This window comes from Neopelma chrysocephalum, unplaced genomic scaffold (assembly GCF_003984885.1).
Source record: "Neopelma chrysocephalum unplaced genomic scaffold, ASM398488v2 Primary Assembly neopelma1_66, whole genome shotgun sequence".
Classification (NCBI taxonomy): Eukaryota; Metazoa; Chordata; class Aves; order Passeriformes; family Pipridae; genus Neopelma; species Neopelma chrysocephalum.
The window spans coordinates 12,414,083-12,430,673 of record NW_020897725.1 but is presented as its reverse complement, the minus strand read 5'-3'; the positions used below and the strand labels follow the sequence as shown (position 1 = coordinate 12,430,673).

General features: G+C 39.2%; 1 protein-coding gene across 2 annotated transcripts in view; it reads left to right on the top strand.

The window, feature by feature from the left end:
- Positions 1 to 16,591, top strand: part of FAM135B (family with sequence similarity 135 member B) — a 195,756-nt gene that overhangs the window by 58,210 nt on the left and 120,955 nt on the right. For both annotated transcript variants that reach the window (XM_027684433.1, XM_027684432.1), the window contains exon 2: positions 8,643 to 8,738. In XM_027684433.1, coding sequence (XP_027540234.1) covers positions 8,662 to 8,738 — 77 coding nt within the window. In that variant the 5' untranslated portion in view covers positions 8,643 to 8,661. The remainder of the gene's footprint in view (positions 1 to 8,642; positions 8,739 to 16,591) is intronic.

Genomic DNA, 16,591 nt, shown 5'->3' with positions numbered 1-16,591 from the left:
TCCTGGCCACAGGCACTCAGCCCAGCTTAATACTGTTCCGAGTCCCTGCAGCCCCCCAACCGGGGGCTGGGGGGGGGCAAAGCCCCCAAGGGGCCGGAGCCCCTTCCTCGTGGCCTCTACAACATGGCCACCTCTTCTTCCACACCCAGTCCTACTGCTTCTTTTCCGGTCTCCAGAGATATGTTTATATTTTGCAGGAGCACTGATTGGGTCAAACCCCAAGGGTCACCACCCCCTCGGGGGTTACCACTTTTAGCTTCAGGGGGAAAACCTGGTTCAAACCACTACAAGTATAAAACCCAAATTAGGCTTTTTAACTTTAAACTGGGCTAAATGCTTATGCACTGGGGGAAAAGCATTTTACATAGATATGACTGAATAAGATTATATGTCTTGTATTTGTTTTTACCTGTACCATAAGTCTTTACTTTGGCTTCCATAATGAAGAAAAAATGCAAAGGATTACAGCAGACTGGAAACCTAAAAACCTTAGCAAGAGAGCTGCAAGGGATTATTGCTACCTTATACTGTGATATTATCTCAATCTGTAAACTATGCTGAGGTGTTAGGTGGTTGTAAAGATTGGAGATATTACAAAGCAATCCCTGACATTTCCATGTCTAAACAGAGCATTAGAATGTTTCCCATAGAGAAAGAGAAGACTTGAGACTGAAGTCTTACATGTAATTCATATTAGAACAAACAGAAAATCAAAAAGAAGCAGGGACCCAAAAATCTAACAAGACTAACAAGTCTTTGGGCTGAGTTCTACATCATAGAATCATAAAAGCATTTAGGATGGAAACCACTGTGAATTCAGATCACTGAGTCCAACTGTAATTGTGTATGTGCAGTGTCTATTGTGCTGCTTTTGGCTGGGAAAGAGTTGATTTCTTCACAGTAGCTGGTGTGGGGCTGTGTTTTGGATTTGTGCTGAAAACAGTGTTGATTAACACAGGGTGTTTTCATGACTGCTGAGCAGTGTTTACACAGAATAAAGGACTTTTCTGCCACACCACTAGTGAGTATGCTAGGGGTGCACAAGAAATTGGGAGGGGACACAGCCAGAACAGCTGCCTACAATTGATCCAAAGGGATATTCCAGACAATATGGCATCATGCTCAGTATACAAACTAGGGAAAAAGTTGTCTCAGGGCTGTTGCTTGGGGGCTGGCTGGACATTGGTTGATTGATTGTGAGCAACTGTTTTTCATTTGCACAATTTGTCTTTCTTGGGTTTTATGTCACTTTTTTTTTATTTTTCCTTTTCATTACTATTATTAGTGTTATTACTATTACTATATTTAAATTATTAAACTGTTCTTACCTCAACGCTCAAGTTTTCTCACTTTTATCCTTCCAGTTCTCTTCCCTGATCCTGCTGGAGGTCAGTGAACAAATTGTGTGTTGCTTAGTTGCCAGCTGGGGTTAAACTGCAACAGCTTTTTAGCAGCTTCGGGGCTTGAAGAGTTTGAGATGATTGATCAGAGCATATTAGAAGTGATTTATATCTGTTAACAGTTGTGGGTCATGGTATTGATTAATCTGTTCTCAATATTAGTTTCTGTGATCTGCACCACTCTCTTTTGATTTGTTGTTCCTGTTAAAGATTGGTGTTGGCTTTGTAGTTTGCTGTGCTCTGTAGTGATTAGTGGTGTTGTGCCTGGGAGATTTGTTACTGAAACACTAATTCTGAGTTTAATGTGGTATTTGAGCTCTGACCTGAAGCCATGACTGTACTTTGGGTATCATCTCATGAAGACAATTAACAATTATACTTCTTCCTCTGAAAGGTTTTTTTTGTGTGTGTGTGTATAGAAAATAGAGAATGGCACCTTTTCTACTGTCTTGAGTGCTGTTTTCTTCCTCCTTATAAAACTTCTCAGTTTGATCATCCTTGGGTAGTTACAATGCTTCTATTGGTATTTCCTAGAAATATTGCTTCGGGTTTTTTTAAGGTTAACAAGCAATCTAAGAATATGACCAGGCTACACTAGGTCATGGGTAGCACAGCATGTGGGAGAATATAGGCAGGTATCTAGAGAGCTTCTCACCTCCACTGGTCTGGAACTTCACTCCCAAACAACTCAGGATGCTGAAGAAGTGATGGAATATTTGAAAAAATGCTATGGCTATTCCAAAGAGGCACAGCTTCCTGCTCTGTGCTGGGCCCTGGCCACTATCTACCAAACATTGCTTGATATTATGCAGCAGCCTCAGGGAGAGGAGAGGGAAAGAAAATCAACACTCACTGCAGCTAAATAAAACACTATATCAGTCGTCCCCATAACGAAAATAAACATTGGAAACAGAAGTCAGCTTGTTTAGTAAGGGAAATTAAATTTTTAGGACTAAAATGGCAAGGTAGGAGTGACCATATCCCAATGGGTGTGATCAATAACAGCAATGTCTCCAACAATTAACAAAAAAGAAACACTAGATTTCTTAGGTGTCATGGGTTTTTGGAGAATGCTTGTTCCAGGTTATAGTCTGATCTGTTTTGGTTATAGTCTCCCTCCCTATGGAGTGACCTGGAAGAACAAAGACTTTATAAGGGTGTTGAGCAGGAGTATGCCTTTGCATAAACTAAATGGGTGATAGTTTGTGCAGTAGCACTTGGACCAGTCCAGACAGGACAAGATGCAAAAAATTTGCTTTATACCTCAGGCAGGTATAATGGCTCCAACTGGGTCATCTGGCAAAAAGTCACTGGAGAAAATCTAGGTTGGCCTCTAGGGTTTTGAACCATGGGATATGGGGCATCTAAAGCCCATTACAGTCCAACTGAGAAAGAAATATCAGCAGCATATGAAGGAATTTGAGCCACTTCAGAGGTAGTTGGTACTGAAGCACAGCTCCCTTTGGCATCTCGATTCCCTGGGATCAGCTGGATGGTCAAGGGGAGGGTCCCCTCTACGCATCATACAACTGATGCTAAGTGGAGTAAGTGGGTGCACTGATAAGGCAATGGGCTCAAACTGGAAGCCCTGAGTGCCTGGGAAGTGCGGATCACGGACTGACCAGAGGGTCAAAACATTGGAGTGTCACCAGAAGGAGTAAAATAGGATGAAGAGGACCCTCTATAAAATAAATTACCAGAAAATGAGAAGCAATATGCTCTGTTTACAGACAGATCCTGTCATTTTGTGGGAAATCATCACAGGTGAAAAGCTGCTGTGTGGAGTCCTGCAAGGCAAGTCACAGAAACTGCTGAAGGACAAGGTGACTTGAGTCGGTTTGCAGAGGTGAAAGCCTTCCAGCTGGCTTTAGATATTGCTGAATGAAGGAAATGGCCAATACTTTCTCACTATGCTGACTCATAGGTGGTGTCAAATGCCCTGTGGGTGTGGCTGTAGCAATGGAAGGAGAGCAACTGGCAGTGCAGAGGGAAACCCATCAGGGCTGCTGAATTATGGCAAGATACTGCTGCTTGGGTAGAGAACCTGGTTTTTAAAGCATGTCATGTAGACACACACACACTCCAGTGCCACTGAAGAATGTGAAAACAATGGGCAGGTGGACCAGGCTGCTAGAATTGAAGTGGCTCAGGTGGATCTGGATTGGGAACATATGTGTGATATAGTTACAGCTCAATGGGTCCATGACACATCAGGGTGTTTAGGAAGGAATGTAACACACAAATGGGGACCCCTGGTGGCCTAGTGGTTAGCATGCAGGACTCTCACTGCTGCGACCACGGGTTCGAATCCCAAGTCCCCCGGGCAGATGGTAGCTCGTTAGGCCTGTGAGGCCATCCATCTATGAGAAGGTCACTCTAAACAAACCTACGTCCTGAGGACCTCACTGCCATTGTCCAAGCTTGCTTGGCCCCGGCAGATGAACCTTAGGATTAAAGGGTGGGCTCAGTTCAGCGCAGCCTGTGTCTCACCTAAAAAATCCATTGCGCAGGCTGGAAAGGTAAAAGACCTTTCCCCAGATCTTCGTTCGCGAAGACTGGCCATTATATATAACACACAAATGGGCTTGTGATCGAAGGGCGGAATTGGCTATTGATGCCATGAATAAGCCTTGTCATTTTTTTTGTACCTTCAGTATTGTACTTAGATTGGCTTCTTTTAGAAGTCTAAAGGAGATCTCTTGCTGTCACATAAAATCGTAGAAGATAAATACTGGCTTGATTTATTTTAACAACATGAGTTGTAAACTTCTGAAATCACTGTTTTGTTGAAGAACTTAACTCTCTCATTTTCCTGATGTGCTAGCAGGAAAAACTGACAGGTTCTGTAAAGTGGGGAACAGCTGATGACAGTGTTGTAGTGAAAGTACTTACTGACATTTGTGACTGCTTTGACTCAAGCAATTGATGTATGCTCAGACAAGGCTATTGAGATACAATCACTGTCATAAGAACTGAGATCCAGTTCAGCTGCATGAAGGTGAACATTGGAGCAATTTAATTAAAATAGAAAACAAGCATGAAAAAGAGATTTGGTCTGATGAGTTTGCTTCTTCTAATCATTTAATCTCAGAGCATATTTGTGTGTGTTTGCTGTCCTCCTTATATTGTGTTCCTCTGCTTCTTACTTAGAAGTACAGCATTAGTGGAGAGAAGAATGAGTTATCTCAATGTGACTTTATTCATTTAATGAAAGAATTCTTTATTAAATAAATAAGTGGATAAAAATACCTAGCTTGCAACAAATGCCAGCTTCTGAAAAACTTCACAATAAAATAACAGATGCTTTAAAACCAATAAGGACAGTGGTGCAATCCTGGAGATAGTATGTGCTATGTTTCTTGAGTGGCAGCTTTATTCTCCTAAATGAATGTTTCTAGGTTTGTGTCTTTGCCCTTGATCACCCGACATTTTGTTCTTTTGTCCCTGGTTGCTTTATATTTTTATTTTTTTTCCTAGTTTCTGTGATGGAGATGGACAAGAACGGTGAAAGCACTAAAAAAATCGTCTGGTTTATTTGTCTGGTTTATTTTTTGCTTGGATGTAATTGTGCAAATGCTAGAGAGTTCATGGACTGTCAGATTATGTAATGTCCTGTCCTTCTATCCAGTCTGCTCTGTCCCCATCTCACCTTACTTTGCTCCCTTTGGTTGGGTTGATGGTGATTGCTTTTTCAGCAGGGAATTGTCAGATTCATTTTTATCTTCAAGGTGTTCAACAGCTGTGTGTGTGGTACATAATCAACTAATCAATTGCTGACAGAGGGCTCGGTCAGTTGACTGTATCTCTAAAATGTCATTAAGTATGAATACTGTAAGTCAAAAAGATTGCAGAGAGCAATGGAGGATAAAGATGAATAAAGCTATTGCAGTTTGGCCAGTATCATTTGTTAAACAGTCTCCAATGCTCAGGGTATCTCCAATGACAGCAATGGAGATATGGGGAGTAAAATCCAGCCTTCCTTTAAAAATGCAAGTGAAGCAGTCTCTAGACTTTTAACATATCGATTTTCATAGGGCTTTCTTTGTATAAAGGATTCTAATTTTCAGTTCGTGTGCCCTTGCTATAAGTGTAATGACAATTGGAATTGGCTGTCTCTTGGTTGGACACCAGCTCTGGTTGGAAGGACAAACTGTCAGACTGGTGACCTGACTCGTGCCATTGGTGCGTGTAGGACAGCACAGCACTGCCAGTGACAGTGGCAGCACCATCTGAAGCAATCCAGTGCTTTGGAGTGATGAGGGTGACCACAGAGACCACTTTTACTGGGACAGAAGGACAAAACACTTCCCATGTTGCTTTATTAGATTCACATTGATATTTTTTAGTGTTGTCTTCAGGTCTCTTCTGAAAAACGTGAAGAGTTTGATTTAGAAACAGACATTTCAGAAATACAAATGTACTGAAGCCTTCCCAAGAATGACCTCTATATTTTTTTTAAACTGCTTATTAGATAACTGATGATACTTCAGTACTGGCAGCATTCCCTACTGTGTTTACAATGCTGATGTCATGGCAACCTTCAGTATTATTTTTACCACCTCTTCTTCTATTTATAACCCAAGGTCGTCCCACATAGTGATCAGTGAGTAAAGGGTGTCAGAGGTGCTTGATGAGCTCTGGATTTTGGATGGTAATGATCAGGTTCCTTTAAGCAGTCACCTGGTACAGGAGTGAAAACTTAGTGCATCATTTTAACCACTTAACATTTTCTTACTCTAGGGGTGCCTGCAGCTGTTTTGTCAAATTTCATAGCTTCTTTCATTGAAGAATGATACTCATGTGTCTAAGCAGATTTTCTTTGAATCTTGCTAAGTACCATGAAAATAAGGTGCACTAAAGGCCCCTTTTAGTACTTGTGAGATGTTCTCTGAAGTACCAGGTTATGCTGCTGGGAGCATAGATTTATGTGCTCTGATCTTGTGGTGTGCTGGTGGGGTGGGTGCAATTTCAACCTTCTAGTAGCTGTTTATACTTTTGTTGATCAGTGGGGGAAATAAAGTTTCAGAAACAACTTTTCTGTTTGGTTGTTAGTTGGGTTTTTTTTCAGGATAATTCTTCTATATTTGTTTTGAAGAGGTGTAAAGCTTGAAAAATAAAATGTAAAGACAGTGAAGACCTGTGTGTGTATTTCCATGTATTTAATGTTTAATTTACCCTTGTTAATCTTAACTTCATGTCATGCTTTCTATCTTGGACAGTATTGGTATTGTTATGAACTGTCTGGCCATCCATTCACACCTCTCCTCTTTAAATGGGTGTCTTCAAACACACGGAGTTTCCTTTGATCCTGAGCTTTTGGTCTAGGGAAATATGCCTCGGCACAACATGCTGATTTACTGCCAGAGGCAATTCTTATAATTAGCATTTTCCTCAAGACCAAATACCTTGTCAGAGTATTGCTTTGTGGTGTTGTATGGTTTTCTCTCAGCTTCCCACACAGTCTGCTTTTTGACTTAGGCAAGACTATCACATGCACACTAAGACGCACACAACACCTGGTGGATATGTGATATTCATGACTTATAAACTGCATGCAAACTCTTAATCTGTGCAAAAAAGCAAAAGGAGAAAGTATTAGTTTCATTCCTGTTGAAACAGGGTGAAAGAAAATAATAAAAAAAAGTACTTTGACAAGTAATGGAGTCTGAATATACCTTCACTGCACCTAAATCATGGCCTGACACAAGCTAATGTAGAGTTCCTTACCTCGTAGGTGTATCAGACGTGTAGCTTAGCAATTGTGCTATTCTTTCTCACACTTATATATATATATATTACATATATTTTAAATCCCATTGTTGTCATTTCAAAGTCATCATCTGGAATGTTAGTTTTTGAGGACAGTGAATGAAAAATCAACGACCCTTTAACTCTGGAATGGGCTGTTTTTGAAAAACAGTAGTGCTTGAGAGGATAGCCAGAAAGAAAACTTAGTTCAAAATAATCGGTGTAATAAGCCAGTCATTTGGAAAATTACTAATCAGGAGTGAGCCCTGAGACTTATGTGAAAGCCTAATGCTTATCTGAGGACTTAGTGTATTGAACTCCTCTTCATTCCTGCTTTATTAGAGGACACGGTCAAATCTATGAGTGCCATGGAAATTATTGATTGGCACCTATGGAGAAATTTTTGCCTTTGCACCTGAGCTAGATGTGCCCTTAGAGCCCCATATGTCTCAGACAGGGGAATTGTTAAGAGCCCTGACATGGGTCTTCCTCAGAGATTGCACTTGGCTGCTGATATGATTGTGTTAATTAAATACATTTTATCTCTGTCCTCTTGATGATCCTATAGACAAATTCCAGACATCTTGGCAGATTGCCAGAAGTAAACTTGCAGGGAGGAAAAGAGGAAGTGGTAAATAGAAAATTCTAAATCTGTCCAAAAGCTGTAAAAGTCCTTGGCTTGCCTCTGCTACAATTAGGGAAATGTTGAGGGTTTACACTGGTGTATTAAATAGTGTTGGTTTGAAAACCTACTTTCCCAAAGCTTCCTTGACTAAGGCACCACCTCCAGAGGTCCCTTCGGACCTGAATTATTCTACAATTCAATGAACATATGAGATGTTACCTATAAATGGTTGTAGGGCTTCAAAGTCTTGATCTGGATGTTGAGGCCTATTAAGTGCCATGATTGTCATCATTTTCCTTAGAAGAATCTCTTGCATTCATTAATTTTTGAATTATTCATATCCCCTCAGAAGCTTCCCTTCGGGGACTTTATTTAAGACATTGAAGGGGTCAAAAGCAAGAGAATCTTGAATTCTGCTCTCATCTATCTGGGGTTCCTGTCTTTTTGGCCTGTGCTTTCACAGAAATGAGCTGTGCTGACTCTGGATATCTGCCATGTCATAAAATGGGAAGAAAAAAAATCAATTTCCCATACAAGAGCAGCAAGAGAGTTAATTAAAATTTGCTTTGAGATTCTTGCACATATTATGTTATTTTCTTTTTGCTCCTTATACTTTCCATAATATTATCATTCTGTCCTCAGGTTTCTTACCTCTCTTAATTACTGCTTTGATCTGGCTTTTAGTGAGTCTTCCTGAAGATGGAGCCAAATTATGTCACTGGAAAGATTCCAATTGATATCAGTCGATTTAAAGCTTTGCATGAACTCCAAGATGCCAACTAAAATGTAGTAATCCATTCATGGATTTGTTAAGCAAAATACTTTATGTATACTTATGTTTCTAATGTCTCTATGTATGTGTTATTTAGGTGATGACCTGAAAAAATCATGTCTGAGGTCCAAGGAACGGTCGAGTTTTCTGTGGAGCTACACAAATTCCATAATGTGGACCTCTTCCAGAGAGGGTGAGTTGATATTTCCATTAATTTGCAGCTGATAACAGAGGAGCAGCTTACAGAAAAGAGTTAAATTGCAAAACAGGTTCTTTTCTGCCAAATGCAGTTATATTTCATGCAATCTCCAGGGCAGAGAAGGTTGTCATTGGGCTTTCATTGCTGTCAAGGAAGATCAATGTACATTACTTTCACTGTAAAGTCAGACTGAGTGACTTGTTTTTGCAATACAATGTTAAAATGCTCTAAATTGTTTTAAGCCTCTGTTCAGATATAAGTACAATAGATGTTTTAAATGCTTCTGGACTGGTTTTGAGTCTGTGGTAAATGATAACTGCATGGAATTATAATGAAAACATGTTGATTTTAGGGTCATAAATCTAATTACTATATTCTTTTAATGAAATTTAGCTGAATGCCACCATTTTAGAAGGGAAAATGAATACTCATGTCTGACTAAAGCTCTGCGTCTGTGGCCACATTGTTTTTTTACACCCCTATTAGTCAGAAGAACATGTACAACTCTGGTCTACTTAAACTTCTCTATTATTTTTATACCACTCTTCCAAAAAGTTTTTATAAAAAACTGGTGTCTGTGAAGAAGCCTGACCAAGTGTGGATTGTCACTCTGCTTGCATATTGGACCCCACAGGTGTTTTTCAGTGAAGAAAAATTAGATAAACAGTTTTTGAGGAGAACAGGACATTCAGACAGGTCCAAAGAATGTATTTCATGGACAACAGTGGATTCTTTCATCTATGGCTGTTGTATACAGAACACTACATATTCTCTTTCAAGCCTTGTTGCAGGGGTGGCTCACAACTGATTTGTCTATCTCGAGCACCATTTCCTGCAAGAAAACAAGGGAATTATTTCAGGTTTTGGGATAGATTAGGTAGAGCTGTTTCCATCTCTACAGACATCTTGTTATTTACTTTTACTTTGATGAACTGTGTGGAAAAGATGCTTGGATCTTGAATGAAGGAAACACAGCTCTGTTTCATTTTAACAGCTGGCATCTGTCATTATGTTGCTGTCTCCAGGTGAATATCCACCAACTTTGTGTTAGAAAGCATTCTAACTATGCCAAGTACTTATGTTATATAGAAAAAAATCATAAAGAAAACACCTACCTCTATGCTGAAGGTGTTTGGTTTATCTGAGTTATAAAATTCTCCCGTGTATTCTGGCCCTTATGATCACAGAAGACAGCCCAAGCTATAGATTTTTTTTCTTGACTTCTTGTGATTAGTGTAATATCTTTGATCTTCCTCACAGTTGAAAATCCACATCCATCAGTGGGTTCAATGATGTTTTTGGACTTAGACAATGGGATGTTCAGAGGCTGGTCGGGAATCTTCCCACATCTCATGTTACTGTGTGAAAAACTGCCTGGTGTTTTGTCATATTGGTGTGTGCTTTTGCATTCAATAATTTCTGTAAAATGCTTTCTTTGGCTTTGACAGTCAGATCAAATCTCTGGTGTGGGGGTAAGCCTAGCACTAACGGAGATAATATATTCAGCTGTCACACTAATGAGTTCCTAATTACCTTTGCTTTTTTCTCCACTGGTGCTTACCTTGCTTTGCTGATTAATATTCCAAACACATGGTACTATAGGTTATACTGCATTAATTTGTTTACAGTAATTTTTCTTTCTATGTATCCTGAATAGTATTACATTTGCTTTCCTTCCATAGTTTTAACCTTTGCATTTCCAGCAAAATCCTTGTGTCTCATATTTGCTGATCAATGTCCTCTGACTGGCTTCATCTGCTTAGCAGCCCCTTTCACTATAGCATGGAAGTATAAAGAAAAAGAGTAGGTGAGCGTGCCAAATTTCATTTTAACCTGGGCACACTTTATTTTTTAACCCTATTGCCATTGTCGATATTCCCTATAGACCTCTGGGATATCTTGGATTGACATGGTCCCCCAGATGAGAGGGTGGTAGAAGTATCAATGATGTGTATTTTCTATTTAACTAGTTTTTATTCCTTCTTTGACTGCCTTGTAAATTGAGTCAATATCATTCTGTTCTGCTGAAGGTCAGAAAGGTGATTCATGAAGTGCTGTCCATCAGAATAGCAGCAAAGTTAAAATTCATCTTAATTTCGGTGAGAACCTAACATGTTTTTTAACCTCAAAAGCGTGAACAACAATGAATAATATTAATAATAATGTATGTCACATAGTTTTTCCCTTAACATTTTGGTACAAAAACAAAAGGAAAAATCATAATAAAAAACTTGATTGTATATCTCCACAAATACAGAATAGTCCTGCTCCTGTGTACCTAACTGACATAAGGTTGAAGTTTCTGGCTTGGAACTGTGTAACGGTGCAGAAATAATGGCAATATTTCCCAAAACACTTAGTCTTGGCTAACCGTCCTTCTAAAGACAGTGCCTTTTGGGAGACTGTGGATGTGCCAGCTATGAGCCTTTTTGAGAAGAGCACTCCATTCAAATAATGGAATGAATAAATCAGTAAGATTTAGCTAGAAAATCCTGGGAGAGTCAGCTCTTCTGGAGCTGTTAGGTGATGGTTAATAATCAAACTTGATTAAGGACATGATCTGCTGGCCGTAAGCCACAGAGTCAAAGTGCTTTAAAATGTTAGGCTGCCCATAATGGTCCTGTTCTATTTTTGATTGTACTGGATGCTATTTCGAATTCTGTGTGCACGCACAGCCAGTTGCCACCTCTCCCTTCCCATGAGAAACAGAAGTGCCTTTATCTATTTGAACTGCACCTTGTGGTATTTGAATCATGTTTCTTTACCTGTATGAATAGTTATTACTAAAAAAGAGACTGATACAAAATTCAGGGGCTTTTCTGTTTGGTTGGTTTTGGTTTTGGTTTTTTGTAAATATTTGGCACATATATAACAGGAAGAGTCTGCAAATTAAGTGTTGCAGATAATACTTTGGTCAGTTACTGTTAAATTTATCTTCTTCTGGAGCACAAATATAACAGTGTCAATACTTATAGACTCCAAAGGTTAAATGCTGTAGGTGATGCTATAGGGGAAGAAAACCTTTTGTTTGGTCAAACCAAAGGATTTGCAATGATGTTTGATGCCAGAGTTCTAAAGGCTAAGTAATAAGTAATGCAATTTCTGGAAGGAAAACATTTTTGAGTTTTCCGTCCTTAATTTTTTCCATCGTGTGCTGCTTAATAACTAGTGACATTTTCTCTAGTGAAATTAGCTAACTGATTCTGATTGTCCTTAATAGAGTAGGAAATAAAATTATCCCTGACTACCAGAGATCAATTAATTGATTTGTCTGATTCTGTCAGAAGCAATCCTTCTGCACCTTTTTTTCTTAAAGCTTTTCAAAATCTATTTGTATAAGGAAAGAAATGAACCCCACAACTACTGCGTTTGCAGGATAAGTAATATTTGAAGTCTGTGAGGGAATAGAGGGCACAAAGAAGGTGAAATAGTGACTGGCTAGTGCTAGGATTTTGGCAATGATGTATTATAAAACTAGGATCAAGGTAAGTCATTAGTTACCTATCACAGGTCTGAATCAACTACTTATCAGTCTTTTCAATTCCAGGCTGCAATTTGTAAGTGTCTGACACTTATACTGGTGGTTTATCTGTGTGAGGGCTGGTGGTGATTAAAAATGAGTGGGAAAATGAAGTCCAGTTTCTTCTAAAAGGAATACAGCCTTGCCCTGGAGAAAAGATCAGTGATCTCAGAGTTTACAAAACCCTACAAGGATCAGACCAAAGATCAATAGAATTCAGAGCTGCTGGAAACAAGATCTTCTGCCTTAACAGTCATAAGCTTTTATGTGACAAAACATCCCTGTTAACTACCAGCTGGACTACAGGGCTTCAACATGTACTTAGCCATGAGCTCCTTCCTTCAGAGACAAAATGCAGCAGCTCCTTCCCCCAGCAAACTGGGGTTCAACAATCCACCAGGACCTTTCTTGTCAGATGGATACTTGACAAATACATATTGTATTCAGAGGTTCAGACCTTATTTCCTGGAATCTTTGAAGTACGGTGTCAGAATATATTTTTTAAAAAATAATTTGAAATTGTAGGACAGAGGTAAATCTTGTTACTTTGTTCATAAAAAATATGCATTTCTTCAGACTTCTCACCTGTAATGAAATACAAATCACTTTTGGACTGTAAATCTATGTCATTTTGAAAATACTTACCTAGTTTATTTATGATGCATGAATTCTGTTTAATATAAATGAAGTAAGAAGAAAAGGAGGGAAAATAAAAGGAAGAGAGTTTTATAAGCATGATGAAGTGATGTCTTTTTGGAATAAAAAGTGTTGTCCCTTGGATATGTCACCATGGAAAAAAAAAAAAGCTCTGTCAATATATTACCTTCACTTTAAGGCAGCATCAGATACCTTTGTCAAAAAAAAAAAGGGGCAAAAAAATCCTCATGAGTAAGAAGGCAGTGACTATGTGGTCATGCAGTGATAGTTGAGAACCTGCTGCATTGAACTGAAAAGATAGAAGGTAGTTTAGCACAAATCCATACTTATGAAAGTAGCTGAGTGCTGGTGTTCAGGAAGCTAAATTTCAATGTCCTGAAGTGTAGCAAATGACCAACTTCAGGAGAATCATGTCTGCTGAGTTATTATCATGACAGCTGGTGAACACAGTTTTCACATTTGGTTAATTAATACGGCCATCTTTAATTTCCAGGCACACTGTGTCTGCTGAAGAGAGGTGGGATCTCCTGTGGCAGTGGTAGGGGATAAAACATTGAAACTAAATAGAGTGGAGACTAAGGTATGAAACTGTTCTGCAGGTAAAGAGCAGCATCTCAACAAACTCCACTGGCTGGTAATTGAATAGTCAGTGGAAAGTTGGGTGCTCTTGTATCTGGAAATTACCTTTCTCCTTCAATGTTAAACAATATTGTGGCTTACCTGTCCCTAAATACATCAGGTAACTGTTCTGTGTCCCTTGGTCACTTACAGACAACTGAGCTAAAAGTCAACTCCAACTCACCCAATAGGTTGGCTAACAAAGGCAATATCACAGAATTAGTAAAATCTAGTTCCCAGCAATCATTAAAGCAGAGTTGAATCTGGACATGTGCAGTGTCACAGGGAAAATTCTGGGCAACATGATTATTTAAGGCAAACACATGTTGGAGAGCCCAGAAATGTTATAGTAATTTGAGAGCTTATGAGAACTCTAAATGTCATCTTACTGCTTCCAAACCCATATGGGCAAGACACACTACTTATTCTGCTCCCATTTGGGGCCCATGTAGCACAGCAAGAGCTGACTGAATCATATGTTTAGAGGGAGTGTGTTCATTTCAGTCACCCTTCACACATGGGACTGCAGCTGTTTTTTCTTGGTCAAGAACACTAGAATGATAATGAGCCATTAAAACAACTTCTTTAAAAGTACACACTGCACAACATTCAACAAATTGGCCTCTGTTTAGTCATGGGCATCAAGGGAAAAATGTTTAAGTACAATCTAGTGAATCAATTTATTCAATTCCTGTCTCTTTTTCTGATCCTGGTCTTGTTAGAGTAGTCTCAGGTTTTCCCCATCTGTAGAAAATAAACAACTAGGACTTAAGAAAGATGTTTTGAAGGATCAGTAGATGTTGTAAAGTGATTTCTGATCCAAAGATAAAAGGTGGTGATACTTATACAGAGAAGAGTATGGTACAGATACTGTGGCACCCAGGTGGAAAGCTTTGTACACAGCAGGAAAATTCATAAATCAAGAGGTAAGGATGCAGATAGAGAAGGCATTCTGCTTGCTCCTGAAAGACAAACATTAAAATATATCATACAGACAGTGATAGCCAAGAGGAATGTTATGCAAACAGATGGGATTCGCTCTCTTAGGAAATCAAATGCAAACTGTGATGTTAAAGTCATGGGTAAAAAATAAAAGGAGAAGAAACTAAAATGAAACTTTTGGGATTTAGCCAGCTTTTAATGCTCATCAGCCATTAACCTGGAAGACAGCTCATTCTATCATCTATAACATTTAAAATTGACCATTATGAGATTTTCTTCGAAGCTCTTGATATGTAAATTGGCACTGCTTTTCTCATCTTTATGAATCCAATTCATAAAATAAAAATATTTCTATAAGCAGAGATCTTAAATTTAAAGTATCATCCTCTGGAGTTGTCACAGAATGGCTTTGATCCCCCAGAAGAAAGCTAACTAAGTTTTAAATTATGCTAAGCAATGTATTAATTTAATGGGCTAAATGCATGTCTTTGAGGTGAATTTCTACTTGAACCAATAGACTTTATAAAATAAGTGGTCACTCTGCATTCATGGGTCTTCTAGAGGTGGCTGTGGTCTTCACTGATGCACTTAGGTCTAACTCTTTTACCCTCTCAGTCTTTCTGCTTAATGAATTGATGACACAAACACCATAAATTCTTAGAATTGGGTGTCATTAAATGCAGCACTGAAAATTGAACTCCTCTCGCATGTGACGCATTTGTTGAGGAACTGGACACAATGACACCAAGACTTAAGATGTGGAGCATTGCACACAGATGAGAAGCAGAGCCTAATTTTATTTGCAAACTGCATTTCTCAGCAAAAATCACTTTTTAATGATAATCAAGTAAACCTATTTTGTGCTGTAAGCTAAACAGCGAGATGAATTACTGGAGACCACAGTGCTGATGGTAAATCACTAAAACAGTGTCCACTGCATGGGCTGAAACTGAGGGGTGCAGAAAAAAGCTACACAGGGATGTTTCTTTGCTGAGGTCACACTCATCCTAGAGTCAGGGAATCATTCATGCTGAAAGAGAACTTGTGTGGTCTCCGGCTCAACACCGGCTCAAAGCGGGACCAATTATTGAATTCAGAACAAATCACTCAGGACCATGTCCAGTCAGGTGTTGAAAACTTCCAAGGATAAAGATTCTCCAGCCTCTCTGGACAGCAAATCCCAAAACTTGAGTATAATCATAGGATTTTATGTTTTCCCTTGCAACCAGGAACTGTAGGAAGGGACTGGGTGTAGCCGTTCTCCCAACAGCTTGTCCTATATTTAAAGACAAGATTGGCTGCTGGTGATCTGCCATGCTTTCTGTAGGGATATGCACAGTGTGTAACAATGTGATAACACATTCCAAATACAGATGACTTCATCTGTCTCTATTAGTTGCTGTTTGCAAAGTGCTTTAGTGAGGAAAAGTGCCAGAAGAGCTACAATCACCCTTACATGAAAACTTGGAGAATCACTTCCAATTCCTTAAAAAATTGCACACAAGGAACACAGTGGTTTTTTGAAGCATCTCATAGTTATTTTATTAGCAGAGCTTCTCATTCACTAATTTCTGGCACTCTCTTTGTCTGTGCTGGTGCCATGTTTCTGGCTTGTACTAGTTAAGCCCAGTACTTTAAAAAATGTGTCACTTCACTTGTTCTTAAGTAATAAAATGTTGCAGCACACACACATAAATCCTTTCACAAGCCTGAGGGCTTTGACTTATTTCCCCAACATACCCATGCACACAGCTAAATGATTCCCAGCAGTAGACATGGGTCCATCTGTAATTCTATGAGTTAGGAACTCCAGGCAACATCTGAAGTATAGCTCTCTGTAAACATAAATCATGTTAAGTGAAATTGAAGCTACTTTCTGACATAATTCACTCAGAAAGTCTTCAAAGCAGCAGTGTAAATGTCACTGGGACTTGGAATGGTATTTGCTTTCCTTAGTATGTAGATGTTAAGGGACAAAGGTTTGATTTTTTGTCAACCAAATACAACATTTAGCCCAGTTTGGAAGTTTCTTCCTTCCCTTCCCTTCCCTTCCCTTCCCTTCCCTTCCCTTCCCTTCCCTTCCCTTCCCTTCCCTTCCCTTCCCTTCCCT